Here is a 16,714-nt window from a genome sequence, read left to right on the forward strand (position 1 = left end):
ACTATAAAAAAAACCTATATAAATATTTTATTTTTAATTTGTCTAAAAAAGACTAAGGATAATAAAGTATCATTCTCAGCAGTTCACTTATGTCAGAAAACCTGACTTAAACTAACCTAATTTATTTAGATCTTCTGGAAGTTCTTTTCCAACAATGTGTATCATAGTAACTACAGTTATAGTTAAATGGACAAAGAGGGGCATCATGGGGGGGGGGGGGGGGGGGGTCAGTGAGGGGGAAAAAGTTGTCTTATCCTTTATTAATACCCTGGACTAAGCTAAAAAAAAAAATCGTTCAGTAAACATAACACCCCTTTTTAGTAAAAGTAGCTAGCCGTTAAAGATGCAGTGTGTAGAATTTATGGAACAGACTTGGTAGAAATGTAATATAATATTCACAAGTATGTTTTAATTAGCTCATAATCCCATGAAAATAACAATCGTTGCGTTTTTATTACCTTAGAATTTTTATCTACATGGGGAGCGGGTTTGCTTCCATGTAGGCCCCCATGTTGCACCCCCATGTTTCTACAGTAGCCCAGAACGGACAAACCAAACACTGGCTCTAGAGAGGGCCTTTCCTTTATTTTCTCTTTTTTTATGGCACCTGAAGGCCACAATAGCTTCTCCTACGTCAATGGAAAGGGAGGGTTTTGTTGCAATCTGTAATCTCACCATTAGATGCCACTAAATTCTACACACTGCACCTTTAAATGTAAATGTGTATCAAAAATGACATGATATCATGGTCTTATATTTAAATGTGAAGACAGATAACTTATTTTGTTATACTGTGGATGCTCAACGACTCCAGTTATTTATCATCCCCTGTTATAATCTCTCTCTGCTTGCTTGTTTAAATGTACCCTTTAAATAAAGCCAGAGAGACTTAACTAAACATAAAACACCTCATCAATATTCTTAATAAAAAAGCAAGCTAGGCTTACTTAATAAGTAAGCCTAGTACCCTTCCTCATATGGTTTAAGAATGTGTACGGAGTGCTAGAGTTGGGATTATGTGTTTCTTTTCTCTTCTATTATATTATGTCAAATTTGGAATGTTTCTATAATTAATATGGAGAGTGGCATTTGTGAGGTTCATCTCCTTTCTCCTATCTCTAAGACACAACATCCTTAGTCGGCCCTGAATTCTCCTACACTTTGGAATGACATGACTGCTTAGTGAGTCTGGTGTTGGGGGTCACATGGATGCTGGCTCTGACCTGTTTGTTGTGGATAGACAGGAGACAAGTCAGAGTGGCTGGCCTTTGGCTGCTGATACCGAAACGAAGAAGAGGCAGACTGCAGTGTATTTGTAAAAGGGGGAATGAAGGGAATTGTTATGAGTGATAAAGGGAATAATGAATATTCAACATCTTATAGTTTTACCCCTAATCTGTTTGGACAGAGTTCATCAGGTTTGAAAGGGTTTTTGCGCCCTGATGTAAAATGATGCAATTTTTTGCTAATAATGATGGAGCACCAGGATACGAGAAACTGTTGTGTCCTCTGCCTGACGGAGACATGGCTGAACCAGCTGGTGCCGGACCACAGCATACGTTCAGCCAAGTCCTTCTCTGTGTTCCGCACCAACAGGTCGGAGGAGTCGGGGAAATCCAAGGGTGGAGGCATCTGCCTCATGATAAACATCCGCTGGTATAACTGCAACAACATCAAGATTCTCTCTCGCTCCTGCTCGCCGAATCTGGAACAGCTGACCATCTCATGCTGTCCATTCTACCTTCCCCTGGAATTCAGCACGGTCATCATCACAGCGGTTTATATTCCACCGCAAGCGGACACCGACACAGCACTATCAGACCTGTACGATGTGTTATGCGGACTTCAGAACAAACATCTCAATACGGCTGTGGTGGTGACTGGGGACTTTCACAGGGTGAACCTTAAAAAGGTTCTACCTAATTTCCATCAACAAGTTATCTGTGCCACCAGGGGAGAAAGAACTTTGGACCACTGCTCTATAAGAATGGATACAAGACCGTCTTGCTCCCTGCTTTCGGGAATTCGGATCATTCCGCCATCTGGCCACTTCCTGTTTACAAGCCGTGCATCGTGCATGAAACAGTAGTGACAAAGGGTGTAAAGTGGTGGTCGGACCAATCAGAGGCCATGCTTCAGGACGCTCTGACTGACATCGACTGGGACATGTTCCAATCAAGTTCCAGTGACGTCAGTGAGTTTACCGAAGTAGCTACGAGCTTCATAGCTATGTTAGCGCACAACATCGATCCCATGGTGAAAGTTTAGATATTTCTGATCCAGAAACAGTGGGTCTATAAATCCATCCACGGCGCTCTGAATGCTCTCACGGCCGCTTACAACGAAGGTCTCGTATCCGGAAATATGGACAATTTCAAAACGGCGTCGTACAAACTGAGGAGGGCGGTGAAGGACGCAAAACAGACGTACAGGGACACAGTGGAGCGACAGATGGAGCAACGGGACACCAGAGGCTTGTGGAAGGGGCTGCGGACTATTAATGACTATTATGAACTATTATGGACTTCCTCACAGCCAGGCCCCAGGTGGTTAGGGTGGGGAGGCACATGTACAGCTCCCTCACCCTGAACACAGGATCCCCCCCAGGGCTGCGTCCTTAGCCTCCTACTGTACTCCCTGTACACATCAGACTATGTGGCCAGGTCCAGTTCCAACACCATCATCAAATTTGCTGACGACATCATCGTTGTGGGCCTAATCAATGACGACGATGAGAAGGCCTACCACAAGGAGGTGGCTGACCTGTCACTCTGGTGCAGGGACAACAGCCTCCTCCTTAACATCAGCACCACTAAGGAGCTGATTGTGGACTTTAGGAGAGGATTACTCCTGAAGACACATGCGCCATTGGTGATTAATGGGACTTCTGTTGACAGGGTCAGCAGCTTGAAGTACCTAGGTGTCCACCTAACTGCGGACTTAAGATGGACTATACACACAGACACTCTGGTGAGAAAGGCGAGGCAGCGCCTTTACCACCTAAAGCAGCTGAAGAAATTCAGGGTCTTGGAGAGGATCCTCAAGTCCTTCTACTCTGGAGCAGTGGAGAGCATCCTGACAGGCAACATTGTTGCCTGGTTTGGGAACTGTACTGCTCAGGATAGGCGGGCCCTGCAGACGGTGGTGCGTTCAGCCGATCGTACCACTGGAACTACCCTCCTCTCTCTGCAGGACTTACACACCAGGAGGTGTAGTAGCAGAGCCCACAGGATCATTAAGGATCCTCACCACCCCAACAATGGGCTGTTCCAGCTGCTGCGGTTGGTCAAGCGCCTCCGCAGTCACACAGCGATCCATAAGTGTCATGATCTCCGCCTTCATCTACCTTCCCCTCCCTCTCCTTACCTGTCTCATTAATCCAACTCCATTCACCTGCGCACACAGCTGTTCATGATCTGAAATCTAACCACTATATAAGCCTCTCTCTATAAGCAGCTCACCAACGCTCTCAGTCGGTTCGTCCTGCCGCCCGCTTCCCCGGACCCACCTCCACCAGCACCGGCCCCGCCTGGGTACCCCCTGGAGCCCCGGGTGGGGGTTCCAGAACGCTACAGACGGCTGTAGTCCGTTCCTCACGAACTGTTCCATCCTCTTCCCTCTGCAGCCCCACACCTTCGGCTCCGAGGATGCCAGGGTGGCGTTCGCCGTAAATCACCTGACGGGCCGCGCTCGGTTGTGGGGAATGGCCGAGTGGGAAAGATGCACACCAGCCTGCTCCTCCTTCCACGCCTTCGCCGCCGAGCTCTGCAAGGTGTTCGGGGTGACATCACAGGGTCCCGATGCTGCTGGTGGTCTCCTGGGGCTCAGTCAAGGGTCCCGCTCCGTGGTCGATTACGTGATCGACTTCCGCACCCAGGCTCGACTGAGCAAGTGGAACCCGGCAGCCCAGATTGACGCATTCCTGATGGGATTAGCAGAGTACATGAAGGAAGAGCTAGTTTCCCACGACCTGCCCACCTCTCTCGATGGCATCATTGAGTTTGCTTCTCGTATCGACCGACGCATCCAGGCCCGGCAGCGAGAGAGGCGTCAGAGGCAAGTGGAGCGCCGCCCAGCAACCCGTCACATACAGTTCTGCAGCCTGCACTCCCCTCGTCACCCTCTCCTCCTGGGGTTCCCCTGGCTCCGGCGTCACACCCACACCTCGACTGGACCACAGGGGCTATTCTGGGATGGAGTCCTGCGTGCCATCAGGTCTGCCTGAAGCAAGCTGCCGCACCTCAGCCACCCACCAGCTCCAGCTCCACACCCGACATGTTGGGGGTCCCCGCTGAGTACTTCGACTTCAGGGAGGTCTTCAGCAAGGCCAAGGCGACATCCCTTCCCCCGCACAGGCCATACGATATTGCCATTGACCTTAAGCCCGGCTCCACCCCCCCCAGAGGCCGCCTGTACTCCCTGTCGCCCCGGAGAGAGAGGCCATGGACACCTATATTAACGAGGCCCCGTCCGTCTCCTTCCTGGGGTACGTCGTAGGGAGGGGGATCATCCAGATGGACTCCACTAAGGTCTCCGCCGTCACCACCTGGCCCGCCCCGGACACATGCAAACAACTCCAGCGCTTCCTCGGTTTTGCCAACTTCTATCGGAGGTTCATCCGAGGCTACAGCACGGTGGCTGCCCCCCTCACAGCCCTAACTTCCTCCAAGGTGCCGTTTCTGTGGTCCGTCGCCGCCAACGACGCCTTCCCGGCCCTGAAGGCACGGTTCACTTCAGCCCGCATTCTGGTATTGCCTGACCCCGAACGGCAGTTTGTGGTTGAAGTGGACGCCTCCGACGTGGGAGTCGGAGCTGTTCTGTCCCAGAGAACCGCCTCCGACCAGAAGCTTCATCCCTGCGCCTTCTTCTCCAGGCGTTTGACCCCGGCCGAGAGGAACTACGACATCAGGAATAGGGAGCTTCTCGGCGCCAAATTGGCCCTGGAGGAGTGGCACCACTGGCTAGAGGGAACCCAGCTGCCGTTCCTGGTATGGACTGACCACAAGAACCTGGAGTATATCCAGTCCACCAGGAGACTGAACTCCCGTCAGTCTCGTTGAGCGCTCTTCCTAACCAGGTTCAATTTCTCCCTCTCCTATTGGCCGGGGTCACGCAATGTCAAACCTGACGCCCTGTCCCGGCAGTTCCAGGGGGAGGAGGAAGACGCTGCTGACCCTGACACCATTCTACCGTCCTCCCGTCCAGTTGCCACACTCACCTGGGAGGTGGAAGAGAAGGTCAGAGCCGCCGCCCAGGACCAACCTGGACCCAGCGCATGTCCGCCCGACCATCTGTTCGTCCTGCCTGACCTCCGGTCCGAGGTTCTCCAGTGGGCCCACAACTCCCGACTCACCTGCCACCCGGGGATCCAGCGGACGAAGAAGGTCGTCCAGCATCGCTTCTGGTGGCCCTCCCTGGGTGAGGATGTCCGAGGGTTCGTCAATGCCTGCCCCACCTGTAACCAGCACAAACCCTCTCTTCTTGCTCCTACACCCACTGCTGGTTCCTCACCGCCTCTGTTCCCGGCCCTTGTGAGGGAGGCTTCACGCCCGTCCGTCCAGGCCTTCATTCGCCTTTTCTGTCCGCCGTCTCCTATGTTCCCGCCGGCGTGGGAGAGGCCTGCAGTACCTGGTGGATTGGGAGGGTTACGGTCCGGAGGAGAGGTCCTGGGTCCCTGCGAGACACATTCTGGACCACACCCTCATCAGGAGGTTCCATCAGCGCCATCCTGACCAGCCCTCCAGACCGGAGACCCCACCACCTCTCTTGTCTGGACCCTCCAGAGATGGTTCAGAGGCAGACGATGTCGACCCTGTGGGCCCCTACTCCGACGAGGAGGACGAGGCCCATTCAGCGGAGGACGAGGAGATGGACGGGGTCTCCGATGAGTACTCCGATGAGGATCACGTGGCCCATTTAGCAGAGGACCAGGAGATGGACGGGGTCTCCGACGAGGTATACATAATCTAGGTCCAATAGTGCTGTGTCGGTGTCGCTTTGAGTCCAAGTGTGAGGAAGAATCAGTCCCTTTTAAGAATCAAACCTTCTCTGCAGTAATGATAAGAATGTTGTATATTAATTGAAATCGGTTATTGCATCTTTTTCGAAGCAATACAGGGACCATGGGGTGCAATGTACATTTTGTAGGTACCTTGCCCTGAGGCACCTCATTTTTCCTGGCCTGCTGCTGCTTTCACCTGAAAGCCCTTTATCTGATGCATAAGTCATGCTTATATGCAGCATTGTTTTTCCACAAAAACCTGGAGCCATGGTGACATAAGTACGTGGGGCACTGGATTGTGTGCCTAGCATGTCAACCATTTTTGTTGCATAATCCTTGAGAAAAACATGGCTAAGGACTACAGTCAAAGTTCCCCTTGTGATTCCTAAATTCTGCTCTTCTCTCATGGTGGAGATAAAGCCTACAGTCCATCGGATTGTCATGGCCCTGTGTAACTTTGGAATACCCTTTCCATCAAGTACCTCCTTGGACAATTTGCCCTGACCAAAAATAATTTCAGGCGGCACTGGGGGAAGAAGCATTCTGCCAAATCGACTGTTTCTGTCAATTATATGAACTTGCAAGTAGCCACAGTGCCCAGTTGCAGCTTAATGGAATCACGGAATCTCCTCAGCCCTGGTGAAGTAGTAGCAATGGACACAAGTTGTCAATTTGTCAAACCCAGAGGTGGACAAAAACATTTTCATCAAGAGGAGAGTTGTCCAGGGTTCATGCCTGCTCTGCTAATAACATCTTCAAAAAGACAGGCAAGATACTCTTTTGAGAGACTGGGGACAGAGGCTGCACAGATTATTCCCAAGCACGATAGCCTGTGAGAACAGAGGTTTCATGTACCGTACTCCTAGTCGAAAGAGTTGGCCAGTTCAGCACAGCAGAGGGCAATACTGTGAGTTTGTCCAAAGAGACCAAAACCTACACCATGTCAGTGGTAAATAGCAAATCCTACTACTATTCACAATCTTTCCTTACTACTGGACCCTGATAAAAGCAAAACAATGTGTGATACTGTTCTAGTTAACCAGAGCCCTAGAATAGCAGGAAAGGTGGTTTGCTTTACCAATCTTTCCATTGCCTCAGGCAGTGGCAGCTGGTGGTGTTATTGGAGGGGAGGGCTGAATCGTAAAACAGTGTGTATTCAATCAATCATTTCGGTTTTTCTTTATACAGCCCTTTATCACAATTTGATAAAAATATTTTCATGAATTCATTAAGTTACTCAATGCATTATATGAAGTAGTTAAATGTTATCAATCAATGTTTGTTGTTATAAGTTATTACGATATATATTTTAAGCAGTTTGTCACGTAATATATAGCCATCCCTTAATAACGTACATAGTTATTATGTTATCAGTTGATATACTGTACAGATGGATACAACCTTTATTGCTTTACTGTCTAACAGTTCAATGAAGTCAAGGTGTGGTTTTAAATACATTATCACTGTTCAAACTTACCACATTTCCACTGTATGCCTCTTGACCTGTATTTGAACATGTGAATTCTAGGGTGTGTATGAGGTAATTTGTGATCACATATATTTATCAGTAAGGTCTAATCTAGTGATCTGACTCAAGGATTAGATCGCTTGTAGTTATAGGTATGAGATATTTTGGATTTACCAAGAGTTTCTAGAAAGCGATCATTCACAGAAGAAAACATATTAAATGTAAGCCAGTTAGTTTTATATTTAAAGAAAGATTTTTGCTTTTGTCTGGCAGCAACCTTTTAATACTAGTGTTGGTCATTGTTCATCACCTGACCTCTTTATCAAGAACCTTCTCTCAATTTCAGTACCCGTGCTATAAGTGGCGGACAGTTTGTGCTCTAAAGAAATGGCCTGAAGAAATGGAATTTTTGACAATTGAGCTTTTTAATTTCTCTTTGACATTGTAATTCCATTAGAAAGAGAACCACGCTTAACAAAAGCTTCCAAGTATTAGTTTATTGAACCCACTCGATGATGATGCTTTAAAGCTGAAGACGTCTTCGGTCATGTCCTTTGAACCTTGGGCCAGCAGTTGCTTTCCCTGAGGTTCACGGAGGTCTTTATGGAATGGTTGCCTCGTTGTGAAATGCTGTGAGCACAGTCCAGTGGAGCAGGTGGTGAAACAGCTTGCACTATCGCTTTGATTATGAGAACTCCTTTGAGCATTCTCACTGTCATGCTATAGATAATGGTCTCTCAAAAAAATAGGTATTGTCTCAAATGCTATGGAATTGCAACCTTCTATGAATTTGCTCACTCGCTCACTCATAGAAGTGGAAAGTAACTGTTACAGTACTTAACTGCTTTTTACAAGTTTCTGTATAGGCTCAAGTGTATTTAGTTCAGAGACTTTCGACTTTTACCGCGCTACATTTCACAGCAAATATCTATACCCTTTACTTACTTGACATTTCTAACACCATCACACACATTTAGTTGTTATTTTAAATCAAGGACTAATCAAGGATTATATTTTTCTGCATGAGCCCTCATCTGCAGAAAAAAGGTAGGGAGAGTAGGCACCTTATGCTGTATTTTAGGCTCTGCTTTATCAGGCTACTGGATATGACAATTGCTTTTATTTTTAATACTTTAAGTACATTAAATACATTAATAATAGTGCATTCTATACTTTTGTACTTCTTCCTCCCCTGCTCACTCACTCATATTGCATAGTTTACACTGCATTCTGCAAAATGCCTATTCTTGAAATTAAAGCAGTCAAACATAATGAGAAAGAAAATCCATAGGGCTCCTTAAAATTAGGAACGTTTCAGATAGTATCCTTGAGAACCCGAGAACAGGCAGCCCAGTAGATAAGAATGTGCTGGCCTCAGGGATTTGTGTGACCGGGTGTATTTTCTCAGGTCACGTTGCTTCACAAGTTTTTGAGCGACCAATGATCTGAGAGACACGTAGCCGGCTCCTATAAAAAGTTGCATGTCAGCTGGGCTGCTTACATTTGCTTTCAAGTTGAGAGGTGGATTCTGCGCCTTTGTCTTCATTATATTTCCCATCCTTAATCATTGCGTTGGACAATGCTGCGGGTCAGATGTCTGAGAGGAGGTAGCAGGGGCGCTGAGGCTGCCCATCTGATCGGAGCTATGGTTGGTATTGGGGTTTGATGTTTTTAGGCCTACTCCAAATTTAAAATAATAATAATTAAAATACATTTCTGCAACAACAAAAACAATCAAGGGGAATAAAGACATTGTGTTTGTGTAAAAAACTGGCTATATATTCTTTCTATATATTTTTTCTATAATCTTTTTTATTACTATACCTACACTTTATTACTTACTATTGGATCTTTTTTTTTTCTCTCATCTGAAAAACTACAAACACTGTTTTGAAAAACCTGTTTTGAATTGAAGTGGTTATTTTAAGTGTTTCATTACATTGAAAATACATTGTTCTGCTTGTTGAGTGACGATGGACAGCTGTTTGAAGCCATGTGTCTCCTTGGCTTCTCTATTTAGATAGACATTTCTTGACAAGTGTACATTGGTTCCAACCACATGTCTTAAGAGGTTTCTCTCAGGTCTTTGGGTTAAACAAATCCGATATATAAAAAAAAAATCTGTTTTATATGGATTAAGACATAAAAATATAAGTAGGTTTTGTCTAGGCCTATATCACACAAAACATTTACATTCCGGGTTTTTCATTTCATGTTTTATATATATTCCTCCCAATTTCAGTTAATAAATTAAAGTAAATCCCCCTAGATGTCTGTTAAAAATTAGTTTTTTTTTCCATCTTTTTGATGGAATCATTCTGTTCTGTTCTGTTCTAGAATCATTTCTGTTTCTGGTTTTCTGGGTTTTCTCGAGAAAGACATTTTGCATTTAATTCAAAATGTTATTGGATGCTTATTTCTTGGCAGTTGGGCCAGTCTGTGGCTGGATGGGTGCAGAGGGGGTTTCAGAGCACTTCCAGCGCTGCTGCTGCACAGCTCCTTGCAGAAGAAACTGTTACTGAGCCATCGCAGGAGGAATGCCCTGTCTGTGCCTACAATGAGTGGGACACGCTGGAGGAAGTTATTGTGGGCCGCGCCGAAAACGCTCGGGTACCTCCGTTCACTGTGGAAGTCAAAGTAAGTCATAGTGGGGAAAAAAGTTATAAAAGGAGTGGAAATCGGGTTGGGTGACATATCGATATAATCAGGTGTCATATTGTGATATGCGAATTGATATCATGTGGGATTTTATTGTTTCTCAAATACTTCTTGTGTGTTAATATCTTATGAAGGCACCGTCCCCAAAATTATCGATATTGAGGTTTTCTTCCTAAAATACTCTGCTTTTCAATTTTGTCAATTTCACTCTGCCCTAAGTGGAAGCCACATCAAAAATATATGGGATGACAGAATGGGACTAGTGACTATTATAGGGTGCCACACCCAACCTGGCTGTAGCCTTAACTCCAATAAAGTGTATGTTTATGAATATTATGTTGAATTTTTGCCTAGGGTTATAATGTGAATACAAGTGAGATTTATTGTCTATTCATTGTGAACATCTTGTGGAAATAACAAGCACAGTGGGTGTGGAGGGGTTTTCTACATCACACCATGTCAAAGACATTTTGAATGAATTAACACGCTTTACTTTTCTGCTGTTGACCATCTCGACCTGCCATTTTGTGTCATCCTTGACAGGCTAACACATATGAAAAGTATTGGCCCTTCTACCAGAAGTACGGAGGTCACCCTTTTCCAGGGGACCATTTAAAGAAAGCTGTTGCTGAGATTGAGGAAATGTGCAATATTCTGCGTCTCGAAGGCGTCACTGTTCAGAGGCCAGAGCCAATTGACTGGTCCTTCGAATACAAAACTCCAGACTTCGCATCATCAGGTACACACCAGGGCACGTGGTTGAGATTATAAAAAAAAAATTTAATTGCCTGTCATCTCGAAATGTTTTAGAAAAGCCATTGCCCTATACATATTCATCAATATTATTTTATGTTCGATGATGTGTTGCCATTCTAAAACTATTCAAATTGATTGCAGGCATGTATGCTGCCATGCCGAGAGACATCCTCATGGTTGTGGGCAATGAAATCATCGAGGCTCCCATGGCCTGGAGGGCTCGTTTCTTTGAATATCGTGCCTACAGGCCCTTGATCAAGGAGTACTTCAGAAAAGGTGCCAAGTGGACCACTGCTCCCAAACCCACCATGGCCGATGACCTATATGATCAGGTATGGCAGCATATTGGAGAACACAAAATACCAACTACATACCAGTGTATGAAAATCATGACCATCTGTTATCTACCTCTGATATGGGATGTTGTAGCATAGGGATAGTGTCTGCTTGCGTATTTGCCAGAGCTCAATAGGGACAAATCCAACAAAATGGCATTGCATGTACCTGTATCATTCATCTGTATGTGGTGTCATTCCCCACTGTATTACTCCAGAGGTAACTCCATTGGTTTTCTCCCATGCCTTCTCTGTACAGGACTATCCCATACGCAAAGTGGAGGACAGACACAAGCTGGCTGCCCAGGGGAAGTTTGTGACCACCGAGCACGAGCCCTGTTTCGATGCTGCTGACTTTATCAGGGCTGGGAGAGACCTGTTTGTGCAGAGGAGTCAGGTACATAGGATGATGTGTTTCTGATTTCCTCTCACAGCGACAGAAGATAGGAGATTTCATTGAGCATTTTTCTGGTGACAGCGTTCAAACTAATGAAGCACAACGTGGCTCAAAACATAATGACATTTTGCTTGACCTTGAGGAGGGAAAGAAACAGAGATTAGATAAATGCAGGCTTTGCCATGGGGACGATCTAACAATCCCTGCTGCTGTTGGAGAACAATAAAGAAAGCTCTTTAAGAAGTATTTAGCAGGATTTTTTTTTGTCAAGTATCCTGCAATGACTATTTGTAATCAACCATTCAGTCTGAGCATTACAGCGGGAAATGAAAAGGTTTCTTTCTTTCATTCCTTGGATTTTTCTCTAGGTTACAAACTACATGGGAATCGAATGGATGCGCCGACATCTGGCTCCAGACTACAAGGTCCACATTATTTCATTCAAGGATCCAAATCCCATGCACATTGATGCAACATTCAACATCATTGGGCCGGGGCTGGTGCTGTCAAACCCTGACAGGCCTTGTCGCCAGGTGAGATTGGAGCATGTTGTTTTGGAAACAAAAGCAGGGAAAATAGGTTGTGCTTTGCCGCCCTCTTTTGGTGTAATTCTCTCATAGAGACAGTGCCCTGGTTTCACCACTTGACTTGGTTTTGTTTCCTTCAGATTGACATGTTTAAAAAGGCAGGCTGGACTGTAGTGAAACCTCCACTGCCCTTGATTCCCGATGGTAATTAAAGACGAATAATCCCAAATAATAAAATACCATGAGATAAATAATTTTGAACTTGGTAAGAAACGTTCAACTTTTTCTTCCACTTCTTCGTAGACCACCCTCTGTGGATGTCCTCAAAGTGGCTGTCCATGAATGTATTGATGCTGGACGAGAAGCGCGTGATGGTCGACGCCAACGAAACCACCATTCATAAAATGTTTGAGAGTCTTGGTGAGTCAACATGTTCGAGAGATTCCATTTGTTTTAACTAGCGTGAACAGGGAGGATTCATTTCAGTCTTGAATCAACCTTCCATGTCAGTCAAAATGGATCTTAAGGAAACACAAATGCATGTTGTTTTCTTCCTCACTAGAAAATAATCTGCTAGTATAAACCTATGATGGGTGAGATAATAATCTGGTATCGACATAATAAAGAACAAGAATTAATCTGATTAATGTGATACTCCTGCAGGTATCAAGACCATCAAGGTGAGCATTCGCCATGCTAACTCCCTGGGTGGCGGCTTCCATTGCTGGACAACAGACGTCCGTCGCCGTGGGACCCTGCAGTCCTACTTCCACTAGCCTTGCCAGAATATGGCAGTTTATATTGAGCTTGTAAAGCTAAAGCCTCAATCTTGGATTTATTATTTTTAATCTAATGTAAGGTGACGCATCTACCACTTTTAGATACATTTTTTTTCCCGTGTTTTCCATCACAATTGCAGTTTATTCAATATAAACATTGCTAAAGTGAGTATGATAAGATGCTATATTAGAATTGAGACTTTTTGGGTTTAAGATGTCTGTCAATGCTATTAAACTCAAATAATCCTTCAAAGCAATGAACTAGACAGTTGTGGGGAAATGTTGCTGTCACTACATTCTAAATTGGGTTTCAGGACTTAAGCAAACAAACGTATGACTTGCCAATGTTTCACATTTGAATATCTTTGCAAACGGCTTTGTTCAGAGATACATGCTCAATAGCAAACAAAAAAAAAAAAAAAAAAAAAAAAAATGAAACAAGCAAACAAAAAACAAAAAATAGCCCTATTTTCTTGCAAAAAGCTTAATCTCAGTATAACTGCATTTCTGGCCTGGCTATTGTAAAACAGAATTCTCAATGACTCGTACATCTAAAAGTCTTGAAGTTGAGGACAGGTCACAATTGGTACTGTATGCCATCAGTTTCGTGCACAAGAGAGGAGAAGCCTTTTCCTTTTGAAAACTCCGAAACAGCATTTGAATTCTCTGTATTTTGAATTAATACTGATTATTTTCAAAGATTGTTTGTTTTTTTAAATCAAAATAATGTGTCAAGGTTTTTGTGTAGGTCATTAAACAGGATTGATTCCTTAGATATGTTATTTTTTATAGAGGATTCAAATTAATTGAGCAAAACATTCTATTTATACTTTTTAATACATTTTATTGGACATATACATTTATGGGTATAAATTGTTTCCCAACAATTAGTGTTTTTATATATTTACTTAAAAGTACAGTATGATATCCATATGAGATATTACACCTTAGGCCTCTAGCTGTGTTCTATTCTTGCAAATCTGGGCCAGTTTTATGCTTATCGTCATTCTCACTGCTGCTCTGCTGCTTGCGCTAGCACAAGGAATTTGAGAATAACAGGAATATGGTAGATGCTTTGTATTGTTTAATATTGTTAAACATTGTTTGAAATAAATCATTTTTGATTGTTTTCATTATTTTTCCAAAAGCAGCCATAGCTCATAAAACAGTATTAATACCTGCGATCTTAACATAGTCTTTGTCAAGCAACTCATTGGGTCAGTCTAGGAAGAGTGAAAATAACATAATATATAAAAATAAAATATTACACCTTTAACTTTAATTCCCTTTATAGAATAGTACAGTGGTACCTCGACTTACGACCACATCTATTTATGACTAATCCAAGATACAAGTAGCAATAGTCGCGAAAATTTGTATCAACTTGCGACCGTATGCTCCAAGATACGAGCGTGGAAATTTGCAGTTGGTGCGTCGGCAGCCGTTCAGCAGTCAGTCAGCGGGCGACCTACATCGTGTGTGCACGTAGTTCGTGACTTATCGATATTTTTTTCATATTTACTGTGTTTGTGCTGTGTATTTTGTTTATTTTCACCCTTCAAGATGAGTCCTAAGAAGGAGGATGATGGGAAAAAGAAAAAGGCAATAACTCCCATTGAAACTAAGAAGGAAATAATAGAAAAATATGAGCGTGGTGTATATGGGAAAAATTGCTTTGACATACGACTGTTTTAACATACGACCGTTCTAATAGAATGAATTACAGTTGTAAGTCGAGGTACCACTGTACTAGTGTCCAGGTGTCCAACATGGACACTAGTACATTATAACTTGGATGGAAACACAAGAGGAATGCTTAGGAACTCTCCTGGCCAGGTGAGGAACTGCAAAAATACCCTATTGCTAAATTTAAAAATATTACACAAATTTAAAACAATAATCTTGACTGTTCAAAAAGTGATGACATTTCTGTTAATAATACATGGGTTCCTGACTTACATTTGGGGTCCAGGTGTAATTGAAACTGACCACGGGGACAGCATGCTCACCACCATGTACTGTATTATTATGACATGTTGCTGAACTAATTCAGTGAGCACTGCACTACTTTGACTTTGTTTATTCTATCACCACCTATGACACAATTCCATGATTTATATATTCCTAAACTTCTTCTCGGGACCATAAATCAACAAATGAATGTCATGACACACATCTGGAGGCTTATCAAAAGAAAAGCATTCAGATAAACACTAGGTAGGTATGTTTTGAACTCCATTGTCCACAATCCTTCGGTGCACTATCCAAACTTTGGTGCAGGTGCCTTCTTTCAGTTTTGGTGTATGAATGTAGGTCTTTGGGGGTTCTTGGTCTGTTCCTCTTTCCCCCCTCTCTCTATCTCTATCCATCGCACAGTTCCTGGTTCCACAGGCTGATGATAGTCATCAAATGCCAGCAATTGGGAGCTGCATATAAGCTCTGCTGTTCCCTTCCTCTGGTGCCAGATCGTCTTGCACTAATGACTGCAGTTCCTGTTCCAGATCTTCCAGTCCGTTAAGTTTGTGTGTGTGTGTGTGTGTGTGTGTGTGTGTGTGTGTGTGTGTGTGTGTGTGTGTGTGTGTGTGTGTGTGTGTGTGTGTGTGTGTGTGTGTGAGAGAGAGAGAGTCATCAGACCTGCCAACAATCTTCCAGTTCAGGATCTTCCAGTCTGGCTTGCTGACAAGTTGGCCTTAATCTAATCAAGGCCAACTAATAACTTTACTGCTACTACTAACAACTAACAACCTAATAGATTAATTACTCAAGGCCTGATTTAAGGAAGTGAGCACTAGGGGCCCTGGGGGGAGAGAAAGAGAGAGAGAGAGAAAGAGAGAGAGAGAGGTTTTTATTTTGAAAAACAAGCTGTTCCATTGTGTTCTACTGCATGACAATGAACAGCTAGGACCTTGTGTCATAGAGCAATAATAGCAGTTCCTCTACCAGTGAGTAATCTATTGCTGTTCTATTGATTGGGAGATGTCAATTCAAAGCACAAAAAACTTTGTCTACTTTCGCAAAAGGCTTTTCTCCAAAAGAAAATACTTGCTGCTCTTCGCAACATCCTCACTTCTGTATCTACTCTCCGAAACACGAATCAAATCAAGCACACGGTTCTCGGCAAGGCCTCATTTTGTCATTGACCACATGGTTCTGTGAAAGGGCTGGGGTAGGAAATACAGCAAAATTTGGTTTCAATCCGATAACATGTAATACCAGGGCTAGATTAGGGTGGGGGGTTGGGGGTTAAGTTGCCATGCGTGGCACTGCACTCCAACAAGGGTGTTAGGGCGTGTTGGCGTTCACGTAAAGTATGTGAGGAAAGGATCTCCTGTTCACCACGCTAGCAGTGACGGACACTAAGCAAGCGCAAGTGAGAAAATGTATACATGGAATAAAAAAAACAAGCAATTTTACTTATTTTGGAGAGCGAAACTGATCCCTTATTTGGTATTGATCCTATTGATGCTAGAATCGATCTTCAAAACTAGACAAAGTATCGGGAGTATCGATACTTTTGGTACCAGTCCGCCCACACCTACTTGAAACCTCGGATTCAAACAAAAAGGGGAAAAGAAAGAATGGAAATAAATACATTTTAATACATTTCCTGGGTTGGACACATTACTCTCCCCATATTTCCCTTTAACGTCAAGGATGTCCTTACCACTCTCTATTGCACTGAAGGCATCCCCTCAGCTACGAGGAATAAGGTGTTAGTAATGTATGTATTTCAGTATCGGGTGTCACTTTATGCAGATGACCTCTTGCTAGATGTGAATGACCCAATGATGTC

At 44.0% G+C, this 16,714-nt stretch overlaps 1 protein-coding gene across 1 annotated transcript; it reads left to right on the forward strand.

Annotated features, from left to right (window-relative positions):
* Positions 1-8,979: 8,979 nt before the first annotated feature.
* LOC307227740 (glycine amidinotransferase, mitochondrial) lies at positions 8,980-13,985 on the forward strand. Its single transcript, XM_079997163.1, has 9 exons — positions 8,980-9,117; positions 9,897-10,106; positions 10,671-10,866; positions 11,025-11,215; positions 11,478-11,615; positions 11,984-12,148; positions 12,283-12,346; positions 12,446-12,562; positions 12,806-13,985. Exons 1-9 carry the CDS (start codon positions 9,049-9,051, stop codon positions 12,916-12,918), a joined length of 1,263 nt encoding a protein of 420 aa, XP_079853289.1. The 5' UTR covers positions 8,980-9,048; the 3' UTR covers positions 12,919-13,985.
* The last annotated feature ends 2,729 nt before the right edge of the window (positions 13,986-16,714 follow it).

Source organism: Zeus faber (genome assembly GCF_960531495.2).
Source record: "Zeus faber genome assembly, chromosome: 3".
NCBI classification, from domain to species: Eukaryota; Metazoa; Chordata; class Actinopteri; order Zeiformes; family Zeidae; genus Zeus; species Zeus faber.